General features: G+C 38.2%; 1 protein-coding gene and 1 long non-coding RNA gene across 4 annotated transcripts in view; one reads left to right on the top strand and one right to left on the bottom strand.

The window, feature by feature from the left end:
• Nucleotides 1-1205: 1205 nt before the first annotated feature.
• Nucleotides 1206-4937, top strand: pou4f4 (POU class 4 homeobox 4). The gene is made up of 2 exons (XM_062048942.1): nt 1206-1552; nt 2783-4937. Exons 1-2 carry the CDS (start codon nt 1433-1435, stop codon nt 3725-3727), a joined length of 1065 nt encoding a protein of 354 aa, XP_061904926.1. The 5' UTR covers nt 1206-1432; the 3' UTR covers nt 3728-4937.
• The window catches only part of LOC133651045 (uncharacterized), a 39708-nt gene continuing 27013 nt past the window's right edge, over nt 3535-16229 (bottom strand). For all 3 annotated transcript variants that reach the window (XR_009826362.1, XR_009826363.1, XR_009826364.1), the window contains one exon: nt 3535-3675. This is a non-coding gene — a long non-coding RNA (uncharacterized LOC133651045). The remainder of the gene's footprint in view (nt 3676-16229) is intronic.

Genomic DNA, 16229 nt, shown 5'->3' with positions numbered 1-16229 from the left:
GTTGATACAAATTATTGTTACAGTGTAATAATTATTGTTACCTGTGGTAATGCCACTATGATACAACATCTGTATTATAATCCTTGAACAAAGTAACAGTGAACTCATGTGAATAATCACTGAATGGAGAACTGGGGGTGGGATTAAATAAATTATCTTCTTCCCATTCCCTTTCAGGCAAAACTGGACAATCATGCATTACATACTATACATTACCCTTTGCACTATATTAATTTATATTATTATGTGTTCTCAACTTTGTACTTTTTTATGTCATTGCCTGAAATAAATAAATAAACTTAAAAAATTAAATGAAAAATTTATGAAGCAGACTGCCACACAAACAGTGCAGTTGATGTCTTCATGCTGTTTTGTGATAATGTGTCATTAAATACATGCATCATGTCTGAATTGAACAGTTCTAATAATACTGAGAGTTTAGGCAAATATCCTTTCACCCACTTGTTGGAGACCACTGATTTAGGGTCTTCAAGTAGCCTAGTTTGCATGTATTTGGCTAACCAGAAAAACACCAATGCTTGCATATACAAACACCAAGACGTTCGAGTGGAGACTCCACTATGTCAGGCACTTTGTTATATTAATAAGTTGTATGCATATATAACTGTCAATAGTGACGAAAACGTGCTAAATAACTTGTAGAATTTAGTTACTGCCTTGAAGCATTTTGTAAATTAGCCTCTGGTCATGTGCTCCTAAGCATTCCTTCAGCAGACAGATTTATATTAGCAGCTAAATTATTTAAATCCTGTGAGAGAGCATAATCAATTGTTTCCATGTAATATTTACATTTGTCTATTTGTGATATGGAATGTTAATTATTTAAAGGCCAAACCGACATGTTCGTTAGTTTCAACAACTGTCTATCTTTTTTAAAGACTTATTTGACGAACTAGAATGTTACAGAATATTTAAAGGCATTTTAATCAGATTTTAAAATAATATTTTGATTTATGTAGTATTTTTTATTTTGACAGTGGACCACCAAGCCAGTCGACTTCCTCCTTGCAGACACGCGAATGGGCGTGGCTTCACTCAAGCTCTCTCATTGCGATTGGCCGATTCATTCACTGGAAGACGCGTGGCTCCGCCTTTAGGAGGCGTGGCCTGCCTCCCAGCTGTCCAGATAAAGGCGCCGAGAGACGGGAGGAGAGGCTCCGCTATAGCAAGTGTCTGACAGGCGAGGGAAGGAGACAAGGTTTTCAGCGCCTGGAGGACCCCTACATTGGAGTTCCTTTTCTGGTTCTCAAATAAAAACCTCAAGGACACTTTTTATTCTTTTAATAAGTTTAACAACTAAAGTGTTTAAACTTTAGGTTGTTTTTTTTTTTTTTCCGTATTGAGAAAACCCAACCAGGACGGGAAACGAACGAGGAAGACCGACAACGACCCTCCCTCAACCTCCGCAATCATGATGTCGATGAACAGCAAGCAGCCTTTCGGCATGCACCCCATGCTGCATGAGCCCAAATACACGCCGCTGCACTCCAGCTCGGAGGCCATCCGCAGGGCCTGTCTGCCCACACCATCGGTAGGTCCACCTAATACCCTTCTGCAAAAAAAAGTCAGCTATGCATGACTTATATTTAACTTTAAACCACTGAAAACTGCAGAATAACATGCAAACTTTATTATTATTATTTTTTTTGTATAAAAGCAATTCCACTAATAAGTGTTATCTTATAGTAGGGTTTGCGATTATACAAACGCATAAGGAAGCTTCTAGATACAAGTGTCATGCATATTCAAAGTGTCTCATTTCATTGTCGGCACAAATTATTCAAAAGGGGGGCCATTGTAAATATGAATTTTGGATGAATAGTATCCATGCAGACTGACACACATTGGAGATTTGAAATGCACAGATGTTGTTTACTCAAACTTTTGTTTTGTTTTTACAGTTAAAAAAAAAAGAAGGTATTTACTGCAAGTATATTCTGCCATAAATTGGACCTATGCATGTCGTAAAGTAATAAATAAAACAAACGAAAATATGAAGCAAAATAATAAAATTAATTCTAAAAATCCATTAAAAAATGTTCTGTATCATATAATTAATTTGACAATTGATGACTTCCTCATAAAATCAATTTGACCCATGATGTAGAATGTGCAAGATCTAGTAAGTAAGAGTTTATAGCGGATGCACAATACACTTGAATTAGAAAATAAAATGATTAATTTTTAATGTCCACTTCCTGTCGCAATATTGAATTGATATTGTTGTCAAAATGAGCATTATTGCATCAAGACATAATGTGAACCATCAATTACTTATCTATTTATGTATGAGAAGTTAGTACTTAATAATGATCTATTTATTAATTTTTCTGTACTCATTTATTTATTCACTGTTGCATAAATTGAGTAGGAAAAAAATGCGTTAAAAACTGCCATGATACGAAAGAGGTAAGGGTTCAACTCTGCTTCCTCCTACTCCTTTTCGGACACGGTGTAATGTAAAACTGGAAATATGTTTGAGTTTATTTCGAACATGCTTGCATACATCATGATACATCACAATTTCCAGTTTCTCTATTCAGCATGTTCGAAAAGGAGTAGGAAGAAGCAGAGCTTATTTAATCCTACCCCTTTTCCTTTACATAGAAGTTGCTAAAACTTTTGTTCACTTCCTGTTCTCAATTTATTCACAATCTAGTCCATAAGTAATAACAATACAAATAAATAATAAATAAATAAAGTGATGTATTATGTTGCAATTGTGTGAAATAAACCATAAACTTACCTTGTGTCTCCGCAGCTCCAAGGCAACATCTTCGCCGGCTTCGATGAGACTTTGCTGCAGAGAGCGGAGGCCTTGGCCGCCGTGGACATCGTGGCCCAGAAGAGTCACCCCTTCAAGCCGGACGCCACGTACCACACCATGACCACCATGACCGGCATGACGTGCACGCCCACCTCCTCCTCGGCGCACCTGCACCACCCGTCCGTGCTCACCTCGCACCACCACCCGGGCCACCATCAGTCGTCGCAGGGCCTGGAGGGCGACTTGTTGGAGCACCTCACCCCGGGCATCTCCCTGGGAGGCATGACCGGCTCGGACGTGTGCTCCTCGGCGTCGCACAACGCGGCCCACGCCGCCCACATGAGCGCCATCAACCACATGCAGCACCACCACCACCACCACCACGCCCAGACCATGAACATGCACCAGCACGGCCTCGCCTCGCACGGCGGCCTGGGAGGGGGCGGCGGCGGCGGGGAGGCCGAGCCGGACCCCCGGGAGCTGGAGTCGTTCGCCGAGCGCTTCAAGCAGCGGCGCATCAAGCTCGGCGTGACGCAGGCGGACGTGGGCGCGGCGCTGGCCAACCTGAAGATCCCCGGCGTGGGCTGCCTGAGCCAGAGCACCATCTGCAGGTTCGAGTCCCTGACGCTGTCGCACAACAACATGGTGGCGCTCAAGCCCATCCTGGAGGCCTGGCTGGAGGAGGCCGAGCGGGCGCAGCGGGAGAAGATGGCCAAGCCGGAGATCTTCAACGGCGGCGACAAGAAGCGGAAACGCACGTCCATCGCCGCCCCGGAGAAGCGCTCCTTGGAGGCCTACTTCGCCGTGCAGCCTCGGCCCTCCTCGGAGAAGATCGCCGCCATCGCCGAGAAGCTGGACCTTAAAAAGAACGTGGTCCGGGTCTGGTTCTGCAACCAAAGGCAGAAACAGAAACGCATGAAGTTCTCAGCCACGCACTAAAACATTTTTTTTTTTTTTGCAAAAAAGACAAAACATGGACTGGCTGCTACTTTTTTTTTTTTTTTTAAAGGTGCTGCACTTCTTATCTTAAGAAGCCATTTAGTTCCTTAATTATTCCAGGACACTAAATGTCTTGTTAAGATGACTCACAAAAACTCACAAGGACCCTTTAGCAGCCTTTCTTTTTGCTTTTAATTGGATGGACACGAAGGACACTTGTGGACTTAAAAGTTGGATTTATTCAACAAAAGAAGAGTGGGAAAGTGACCGTGAAGGCACCACGCTCGGACTTCTTCATTCCTAAGGCAATTATTGTACAAAAAAACATGAGAATAATAACGATGGGGATGGAGGAATATCATCCTCCTTTTAGTTAGGAAATATCTTTTTATATTTATCAGTGTACATACGTGTGAACCGACGTCTTCGTTTTTTGGTTGTCAGTGTTTATTTAATGGGGCGAGGGAGGGAAATGGGTGTACTGTTGACATTCAAAAAAAAGAAAAAGAAACCACACGCATGGTTTTAAAAGAAAAGGGGGTGAGTTTGGACAATTCCTAGCGCAAGTGAACGCATCGCAATAAGAAGAAAAGGGAGAAAACACACACACACACAAAAGCACTAATTCTTATTACACACACATTCACACAGCAGTGTTGTACTGTAGCTGTGTGTCTACCTCATTACTACACGAGTGTTTCATGGTGATTTAAACACACACCTTCACTAAAAAATAACAGGAACCAATTTTGGGATTTTTTTTGTTGTTGGTTGCACTGGTTTTTGATGGTGAATTTAATCTAGAAGACTCACTGACGTGTAAAGCTGTTGTATGTCCACCACAATGATGCTTCGACAATCAATTATTATTATTATATTTATTTATAATTCATTGTCGACAACCAATCAGTTTGCATATTATTTATTTTAACCCTCGGAAGCACTTTGTCGATAAACTGAAGGGAAATAATAGTTGGCCTTATTTAATTATTTAGACATTTTTTGTCAACACTATTTTAAGCCCTTATGCTTCTATTTATTTAAATTAATTTATTTTGGACTTTTTTTTTTTAAACGCATCTATTTCATTTGTGAAAGTGTGTTTTCAATGTGTCTGTGTATGACAAACTGAAATAAACCGTGCACGTTTTACTTGATTCTCTGTGGTTTTTTTGGTTTTTTTTTGGTCCGTGGAATTTTAAAAGTTGTTGAAAAAAATAGATATCATGGCGCAGCTGCTGTTGGGAAACAAGAGAAGTAAAAAGACTGCAGGGAAAATCTGTTTTGCAACTCTAATGAATAGCATTTGACACTTGGCTGACTTTTACATTGATCAACATTTAATATGAAGGAATGTGCTCATGACGCCTTCTAACTTAAAACAATTACAAATCAAATTAAAAACATAAAACAAGGTTTAGAGATTGAGCTATTTGTTTGAATTATTTATTTACAAGGTATCATTTCTAAATAAAAATAACCACACATTTGACATAATAACATTTACACCTGGCAAAAAAATTAACAAGTCAAATAGGCATATATATATATATATATATATATATATATATATATATATATATATATATATATATATATATATATATATATATATATATATATATATATATATATATATATATATATATATATATATATATATATATATATATATATATATAGCCTGCATGTAAGAAGACCAACAACTTTATTCATGTGTATTTTCTTCTAGCATGTGGGGACATTACAAGATGTTACAGAAATTAATAAGAAAATCTCAAATCTAAACATTTCAAATATATCCAAATCGACATACAACTTCCTTAAATTACAGTATTAAGTCACCCTATACCTAATTTGTGCTAAAAGTAAAATTTTCAACCCCAATCAACTACTGTAATAAACACCCTACTAAAGCTTTTATTGTGAACACCCAAGAAAAAAAGATATAAAGAGGATCAGGATTATTGTAAGCAAAAATGCAGTACTTTCCCAAATAACTAAGAAACACATTGTTTTCATAAAATCCATTGAAAAATAGAGCTGATACCTGAAAAGCATTAAGCACAATAAAATCATGATTTTTTGATTTCCTGCATTATGCAAATCAAACCACAGCTGCATGCTTATGAAGCCTGAGCAAACAAACTGTAATACAAAATGTTATTGTTTTTGTAAATGTATGTGAGAAAGTGTCTATATATGCTGTGAGTCTCCAGACTCATTACTAATGAATAAAACACATCAGTGTGATGATACTGTATTGATTTCTTGCACGTCTTGGTAAAGACGACACTTTAATCTGTCACAATATTGAAAGCGGAGCCCGGGTTAGAATTTATTGGATTTTGCTGCAAGGGCATGCAAAAACTATACCCCTTAAAATTATAACGAGACAGTTACTGGCTGTCATTAAAGTCATTAAGTGTACTGACCAATGTTGAAGGAGTTGTGTAAACCTCCTGCTTCAGTTCTGCCAATGTAAACCAAAACATAACGGAATAGTTAATGTTATAGGTAGAGGAGGCTGAAAAATAAACATCCTTGCAGTCAATATTTGGCGCCTATAGCAGTAGACAGTGCATGGCTGCCATGTTGTTCTATATAACAAAGAGTTTACAACGCGGCTTCATCAAAGTTTAATCAACACGCTGCTCTCCAGTTGAAGCCTATAAATTATATATAATTGACCGTGTAATCAATGTGAATGCTGTATCAGGTTTCCCTGAGACAAAGTGACAGAATGCTCATTTGATGTATACAATAAAGTCAATGAATGTAAGCTACAGAGTAGGAATCTTGTGATTATTTGTTTTAAACAGTTAAAATCATATTGGATATTTGTTTTATAAAATGACAATCGGGTGTACAAAGACACTTGTGGCTTTTTAATGGCCAGAAGCGGCATATTCTTAAGTAATTGAATAAACAGAGCACAAAATACTAATACCATTTTTTTGTGGCCTATAGCACATATATTGATCCATTGGATTGTTTAATAAGTATATGGTAAACATATGGGAAGTTTGGACTTATACCATATAACATATACAGTTTATCAATCAATCAATCAATCAATCAATCAATCAATCAAAGTTTATTTATATAGCCCGTAATCACAAGTGTCTCAAAGGGCTGCACAAGCTTCTTATATTTTAAAAGTCTTAATTAAAACAGTTTATATAATAAACTGCATCTGATGCTTTACTTCAAGTTAACTAACATTAGCAGGCTGACAAACAAACGCATGCCAAAGGCAACAGGTGGCGCTGCAGCTACTGATCGGGTGTTCTTATTCTTGCAGTAAAATAGCTTAATAGTTAAGCACATGTTTAGAATAAAATGTACTGTAATAAATGGAGGCCAGTTACAGTATGTATGGTTTGTTTTTAGGTTGTTTGGAAATGTTGCTCTCGTGATGATAAATGATAAAGTTTGGGATTTCGAGCTAAAATTGTCCAATCAGAGGGATGAAGAAAGTCATTCAATAATGACATGGAAACAATGGTAATGTTACTTTGTGGAATCAGACACAGAATAAGCTATTTCATTATATGCACTGTAAAAAAAATGTTAACAGCATTTATACAAATTTTTGTAGTGTAAAATAATGTAATACAAATTTACTGTAACATTACAACAAATCAATGAACAACTTGCAATACCCTTATATTTCACAGTAAAATACTGTAATCATATAGTCCTCTGTAATATCACAACACATTACTGTCAATTGCACATTTGTGTACAGTAGGTAGCAGGATGCTGTTAAAACAAGAGTAATAATTAAGAATACAAAATACAATTGTGGAGTTACAGCATGTAGCTGTAATTTTATTGTAATTAACAATGAAATTAGAACTGTACAGTTACAGTATTTAGTTGTAACTTTATTGTAATTATCTGTCAACAGCTGTTAAGGTATTTCACAGTAAAGTACTGTAAACGTTTCTCGGAATGTAATTAAATTATTAGCCAGTAATTTGCTGTGAATTTACAATAAAAAAGAAATTCAGGGTGGCTTTTTGATTTATGTTTGTCATAATAAATAATAACTTGGCAATTACTATGTATTGTGTAAGCTTGGGGAAGAAAATCCAATTTCTTCTTTATTGAACTGAAAAAATGGTAAACAGTTCGATGGCACAACATCCTATACAGTAAAGAAGTATACACTCATCATTGGAATGAATGTCATATCTATGTTGGGGTCCATAATTACTGATTTGATGTCCTCAGGTTTGAAATTTCAGCTTTTATTCCAGAAGTTTAATTTTATCCTGTATTTTATCCTTTTCATGTGTGTTTGTGATCGTTGTCCAGCTAGCTGTGTCCACATTTCTGCTGTTAATTTGAGGTAAAAAAAAAAAAGTCTAGTTTTGTATATATATATACAGTATATATACAATATATACACACACATATATACATACATATGTACACACACACACACACACACACACACACGCACATACAAACACATGCACACACACACACACACACTTATATATATATATATACATATATATATATATATATATATATATATATATATATATATATATATATATATATATATATATATATATATATATATATATATACATATATATATATATATATATATATAGACATACACACACACACACATATTGTATGTATAAGCCTGTAATGTAAAATACATTGAAACTTGTGCACGTAATTCTTGCTTTAAAAATGAATCGATGATTGCATTCTTTCCTGGTAAAAGAACTGTCCTAATAATTAACTAATAAGACATTCCAGCCTATATGATGGCTGTATGTAAACTTCAATGCTATGTGTGAATGCGAGCTATGCATGCAGTTAATTCCACTCTCCTTTCAGATTAGTCCAACAACTCCTCTTCGCCTTGTGTGTGTGTGTGTATGTGTTTATTTCCATAAAGCAAGGAAGCACATTTTCATAAATAGACCTTGGCCGAGCGCTGCGGCCATAAAACTTTAATGAAGCACCGAGTCTTGAGTGCAGCGCCAGGGCCTTGGAGAATCAGCCCTCTGTTACATTACTATGGCTCTCTCTCTTTCTCTATCTCTCATGCACACAAACACACATTCAAAATATACACACACATGCAAACAACCCCCCCTCCTATATCTTCCACATCCCAATCACACACACAAGCCAGCGCAGGGCAGCAGGCTGCTTATTGACAGCGTGGCTGGAATGGGACCAGGCGGAGGGAAGACCGTGTGTGTACGTGTGTGTGTGTGCGTGTACAATGGGGATTAAGATGGAGGCAGTGGAAGTCTAATCTGTGTTTTTTTGTTCCCTTATTATCACTATACACTATGTCTTGAGGGTGGCCTGACCTCCGTTAACACTCTGTAATGGGGAAAATTCACTGTGGCAGCCGTGACCACACACACACACACACACACGCACACACACACACTTAAACACACGTTTTCCGACACACAATGGAAGTGTTCAATTCTGTTGATACAATATTTATTACTTATGTGCATGGATAAAATCAGAAGTATGATCTTTTTTTTGAAGTAGAGAAACACACACACACACACACACACACACACACACACACACACACACACACACACACACACACACACACACACACACACACACACACACACACACACACACACACACACACACACACACACACACACACACACACACACACACACAAAAGGCCACTGCTGACTCACTATTCAGTTTGGTCAAATATTTATCACTGACATACATCCATAAAGGAAGATCCTTAAACAAAGAATGAACAGCACACGCACACACACAAACTATGGGGTGTCTTAATTTTTCCCAATGCCTGTTTTTTTCGTAAACTAACTCTTCTACTCCTGAACCGCAGCACACAAAAAGGAGAAGATTTGTCCAATTGTGCTATTAGCTTCCTGACAAATAAAACACACAGCGGCGCCGTTGTTAAACGTCCAAGTATGACCCTATAAATGTAATCGACTTGAAATTTCTCACACACCTCCTCTACAAAACACTCGCTGTAACTTCGGGGTGTTTAGCCAAATCACCTCCAAATCTGTCAGACATCTTAAGGGCTCTGACAGGCACATGTCTGTAAAATTTGATCAGGATTGGTTGAAAAACATGGCGGTCATCGAGCAAATCGTCTTAGCGATTGTCCATAAGTCATTGACAATAATGATTATAAAACCCTTGAGGGTAACTGTATTACTTCCATAGCATTTTCACCATAACTAATAAATATATTTTACAGTCATGCCTAAAAGAGAGGATGTACCTCGCTTATCGGAGCCCTCACAGATTAATGCTCTACATGTAATTGATCGTGGCACAGAGGCACAGCAAAATAAAAGCCGCCACACCCCCCAAAAAACTGTTTTTGAATCTGTAAACAAATTTAAGTAATATATTGTATGAATGGTTATATATAGGCTATTATTTATGCACTACTGACTAGGGATGCACCAAAATTATGGCCATCGAAAAAAGGAAAATATTTTGATCACCAAAAATCACTGTCAAAACAGGATGCTGTGATGACGTAAGCAATATGCGCGGGATTGTCCGGAGCGGAGGCAGCATGTCTGCGATGTGGACGTACTTGAACATATTGGAGATACACTATATTGCCAAAAGTCTTTGGCCACCCATCCAAATGATCAGAATCAGGTGATCTAATCACTTGACCTGGCCACAGGTGTATACAATCAAGCACTTAGGCATGGAGACTGTTTCTACAAACATTTGTGAAAGAATGGGCCGCTCTCAGTTAGGTCAGTGACGCAGCGTAGAACTGTCATAGGATACCACCTGTGCAACAAAGCCAGTAGTAAAATTTCCTCGCTTCTAAATATTCCAAAGTCAACTGTCGGCTTTATTATAAGAAAATGGAAGAGTTTGGGAACAACAGCAACTCAGCCACAAAGTGGTAGGCCACGTAAACTGACAGAGAGGGGTCAGCGGATGAATCACACTTTTCCATCTGGCAATCTAATGGACGAGTCTGGGTTTGGAGGTTGCCAGGAGAACGGTACATTTCGGACTGCATTGTGCCGAGTGTGAAATTCGGTGGAGGAGGAATAATGGTGTGGGGTTGTTTTTCAGGAGTTGAGCTTGGCCCCTTAGTTCCAGTGAAAGGAACTTTGAATACTCCAGGATACCAAAACATTTTGGACAATTCCATGCTCCCAACCTTGTGGGAACAGTTTGGAGCGGGCCCATTCCTCTTCCAACATGACTGTGCACCAGTGCACAAAGCAAGGTCCATAAAGGCATGGATGACAGAGTCTGGCGTGGAGGAAATTGACTGACCTGCACAGAGTCCTCACCTGCACCCGATAGAACACTTTTGGGATGAATTAGAACGGAAACTGAGAGCCAGGCCTTCTCGACCAACATCAGTGTGTGACCTCACCAATGCGCTTTTGGAAGAATGGTCGAAAATTCCTATAAACACACTCCGCAACCTTGTGGACAGCCTTCCCAGAAGAGTTGAAGCTGTAATAGCTGCAAAAGGTGGACCGACATCATATTAAACCCTATGGGTTAGGAATGGGATGGCACTTCAAGTTCATATGTGAGTCAAGGCAGGTGGTCAAATACTTTTGGCAATATAGTGTATGCCCGCGGACAGTGATCTACAAAATGTGCAATGGCTCAATTCAGGGAGAGAAAGTGCGGCTGGATCAACAGCGCAAAGAAAGTGTGACGTCCATGAGTGTTTTGGGACAGTAGAGGCCCGATGCAGCTCTCGCTGTTCTACGCGGATATCAAGCTACAGAATTAAAGAGTCTCCGAAGACAAGTAAAGTCTCCAATAACAGCAGAAAAAGATGCTAGATTTGTTGGTCGACGTTTTTAATAAAGAAAATGTTACTAAAAGGTCTAAAGCAGGGGTAGGGAACCTATGGCTCTAGAGCCAGATGTGGCTCTTTTGATGACTGCATCTCAGATAAATCGTAGCTGTCATTGCTTAAGACGATAAGTAATGAATAATCCCGCTGGTAATGACAATGTTAAAAATAACCACGTATCAACCACAGTACAAAGCCATCAGCAAAACCATGCAGCACCAGAAGTCGCATTAATGGTAAGAAGTATTTTATTTATTATTGGTTAGCTTCAGAATAACACTGTTATTAAAAATAATAAGAAACTTATTATACTCTAAAAATGTTGGTCTAACTTAAAAATGCACGCATTTAGTTGTATTCAGTGTTAACATTTTTTATACGGCTCTTACGGAAATACATTTCAAAATATTTGGCTTTCATGGCTCTCTCAGCCAAAAAGGTTCCCGACCCCTGGTCTAAAGTCTCTAGAAACTTGAACAATTCTACACCAAGTGCAGCCTATGCTACATTGTACAATAAACAGCAATACTTGAGAAATGGAGCAAAACAATATAATACAAGAACATATACAGGTGAAACTAAAAAGAAATAGAATATCGTGCAAAAGTCCAAAATATGTCAGCAATTCAACCTCAAATGTGAAACTAGTATTGTATATGATATAAACTCATGACATTCAAAGTGAGATAAGTCAAGACTTTCTTTTATAATTTTGATGATCATGGTTTACAGTTTTTGAAAATATTTTCAATTTGAAGTTTTCATAAGCTGTAAACCATAATCATCAAAATTACATTTAAAGAAGGCTTGAAATATATTGAGTTGCACGTTATGAGCCTCCGTCATATATTACTTTCACCGTGTAAATCTAATTGCTGGAATAAACCAACCTTCGCACAAAATTGTTTTGAGTTTCACCTGTATATGTTGTACTAATAACACAGATTTGTTTTTAAAGGTTTGTATGAAACTGCTTTTAGTCTTTTTAAAGAAAATCTATGCATCATCACCGATTATGCATATAATATAATGACGGAATATTGACTCCAGTTTTTGTGAACGGTTTTAGTTAACGTACAGGCAAACATGCAAATTACAGACTTAGGCCCTCGGACTAATCTAGACACACACTTTCTTTACAGGGACTACATTTTTGTTTCCCCCACCACAAGGGTACCCAAAACACAACATTCCTTAATGGGAACCAAAAGCCTCCATACATTCTGCTGTATCATCAGATTGTTGTCCTCATAAGGTCATGAAAACAGCCCAAAACACACACCCACACACAATACCAATCAATATGTGCTCAGCTAGCCTAACAAAACTTTTCCTTTATAGGGATCAGAATTAGGTATGTAAAAAATGTCCTCAAAGAATAGTGGTGTAGTGGCGGGTTGACAGGGGATATGCACATGAAGCGTAATTAAAACATGGCGGCAGTAATTAGGAACATTGTATAACTAATCAGGCCTAATGAGCATCGGGGGCGGGCTAGGTTGTGATCAAACGGCTGTCTTATCGGGCCTAATGGATGGTGGGCGGGGGGTTTGTGCGGGGTGACAGCCGCAGTCGGCCTTACAACAATAATGAGCAAATAATAATCATCATCATCACCATCTAAGGTGGATCAGCTGCTTACTGTAAATGACAAACAGCAATATTCGAAGCAGCATTACTGTAATGGAGGATGAAATGGGGGTAGGAGATGGGTGAGGGTGTTGGTAGAGCCGTAGAATAAATTCCAGACGCGATGAAAAATGCAATGCAATGAATTATGGAGAGCGTAACAACATCGTAGCAGCAGTATCAATATTTACACAATAGGAATCCCTGATCTTGGGAAAGCCTCCTTTTGTCTGCCGAAGAAGAATAAAATAGTAGAAGAAGAACTGCAGGTATGAAGACGAGGCTTCTTTTCCTCGGGAAGTGACAGATTGGGAATTTCAAGTTAGGTTTACAGAAAAAAATGAATAAAAAACTAGAAAAGCACCCAGAGAGCGCTGGCCTCCGCCAGCCCCTGTCCCCCAAAAGTAAATAATTCCTAGAAAACATCCTCGAGAAGGAGGTATACAATTGTGACCTCTAAAGACAATTAATTAAAATTTCCCCAGGTTTTCTGCTTATAACAATAACGGTAGACGTCATTTACACTCATGAGACTCTTTATTTTTTCATGATTTCTGTATATATTGATGTGTTTTACAAAATATAATTACCGTATTTTTCGGACTATAAGTCGCAGTTTTTTTCATAGTTTGGCCGGGGGTGCGACTTATACTCAGGAGCGACTTATGTGTGAAATTATTAACACATTACCGTAAAATATCAAATAATATTACTTAGCTCATTCACGTAAGAGACTAGACGTATAAGATTTCATGGGATTTAGCGATTAGGAGTGACAGATTGTTTGGTAAACGTATAGCATGTTCTATATGTTATAGTTATTTGAATGACTCTTAGCGTAATATGTTATGTTAACATACCAGGCACGTTCTCAGTTGGTTATTTATGCGTCATATAACGTACACTTATTCAGCCTGTTGTTCACTATTCTTTATTTATTTTAAATTGCCTTTCAAATGTCTACTCTTGGTGTTGGGTTTTATCAAATAAATTTCCCCCCAAAAATGCGACTTATACTCCAGTGCGACTTATATATGTTTTTTTCCTTCTTTATTATGCATTTTCGGCCGGTGCGACTTATACTCCGGAGCGACTTATACTCCGAAAAATACGGTAGTAGAATGATCGCTCTAGAAACTTTAGTGCAATAGACAAGAAATACTGGCATTTGTGACAATACTCGCCAAATACTAAAAACCCACAAGGCATTAGACATTGAAACAACGTTGAGAACTTGCTGAATTAGGTCCTGACATTGAGCAACTCAAACCTAACATGCTTTTTGGCGACGTTTACTCATTGTCAGGTTCTTACGTTGATTTGACCATTGAATTTTGGTCATTTCCCGACCAATATTCTACAACACAAATACGTTGAAAAAACTTTTTGACAACGTTTGTTCAATGTCAGGTTGTGACGTTGGTTTGATTACTGACATTTTGTCATTTCCCAACCAACAATGTGGATCCAACGTTAGACATCAACATTGTCACAATTTACAAATACAACTATTTTGCAACGTTGTTTAGAGGTCAGTTTGAAAGGACATTTATGTATAATCAACATTGTTTTAATGTCTTGTGTCTGCAGAGAATGTTCCTTAAAGACACCATTGGCTGTAAAGAAGTTAAGAGTAACTGCCGATTACGAACAATCACAAGTTAAAACGCTTGATTCTGACCACTTTTATGCCTTTGCTAGATTTTGGATTTTTCTTTTTATGAATGGACCAGACTCTTATTTGAAAAAATTGCACACTGTATATCACTGTGCCTTATATTTTATTACTGATTGTGGCAACCTTGTCCACGTTGCACTTTGTATACAAAGGCAAACTGTCCATTTTTGTTAGTTCGCAGATTTTTTCGATGGATGTTTTTTATTTATAGATCATTTCTTGGTCCGGTTCCCCCTTATTTATGTTCTTTTATGTGTAGAGACTCCAGTCGCTACAGTTTGCGGTCACACGACATTCATGGTGTGTTGGTTCCCAGAGCCAACACAAGTCTTGGTAAACAAAAAACCTTCAGATTTGCTGTTCCATGGTCATGGAATAAATTACAAAAGGATCTTAGGCTACCTAAACTGATCACTTTGGGGGAATTTTAGGCCATTTTAAAAGACCCAGAAGCTGTTTCTATTGGGCACTGTACTTGTTTTCATTGAAACATTTAATTTTCTTACCTATTGTGTGTTTTATAGTTTATGTTGTAAGTAATTTGTCCTTTTAACTATAGTGTGTGACTGCTTCTATTTTTGTTGTTGTTGTTTTTGAGAGGTTATCAGGTGACCACAGATGAAGCGCTAGCTGTTCAAAGTCAGGACCCGGGATGGACCACTCATCTGTCCATCAGTTGGGGACGTCTCTGCGCTGCTGACTTGTCTCCATTGTAGATGATCCCCTGCTGGCCCCACTATGGACTGGACTCTCACACTATTAACTAGATCCACTCGACATCCATTGCACCGGTCGCCCAGGGGGTGGGAGTCCCCACATCTGCGGTCCCCTCCAAGGTTTCTCATTGTATCCCATTGCGTTGAGTTTTTTCTTGCCCTGATGTGGGATCTGAGCCGAGGATGTTGTTGTGGCTTGTGCAGCCCTTTGAGACACTTGTGATTAAGGGCTATATAAAACACACTTTGATTGACTGATTATACACTATCGTTCAAAAGTTTGGGGTCACCCAAACAATTTTGTGGAATAGCCTTCATTTCTAAGAACAAGAATAGACTGTCGAGTTTCAGATGAAAGTTCTCTTTTTCTGGCCATTTTGAGCGTTTAATTGACCCCACAAATGTGATGCTCCAGAAACTCAATCTGCTCAAAGGAAGGTCAGTTTTGTAGCTTCTGTAACGAGCTAAACTGTTTTCAGATGTGTGAACATGATTGCACAAGGGTTTTCTAATCATCAATTAGCCTTCTGAGCCAGAGAGCAAACACATTGTACCATTAGAACACTGGAGTGATAGTTGCTGGAAATGGGCCTCTATACACCTATGTAGATATTGCACCAAAAA

The sequence above is a fragment of the Entelurus aequoreus genome, linkage group LG05, assembly GCF_033978785.1.
Source record: "Entelurus aequoreus isolate RoL-2023_Sb linkage group LG05, RoL_Eaeq_v1.1, whole genome shotgun sequence".
Classification (NCBI taxonomy): domain Eukaryota; kingdom Metazoa; phylum Chordata; class Actinopteri; order Syngnathiformes; family Syngnathidae; genus Entelurus; species Entelurus aequoreus.
The sequence above is the reverse complement of the archived record's forward strand: the minus strand, read 5'-3'. Positions and strand labels throughout refer to the sequence as shown.

What these genes read in the sequence shown, in the direction of transcription:
- pou4f4 (XM_062048942.1), top strand. Translation starts at nt 1,433, where the DNA reads ATGATGTCGATGAACAGCAAGCAGCCTTTCGGCATGCACCCCATGCTG. An exon ending in CCTGTCTGCCCACACCATCG is followed by an intron (nt 1,553 to 2,782) that starts GTAGGTCCACCT and finishes GTGTCTCCGCAG; the next exon opens with CTCCAAGGCAACATCTTCGC.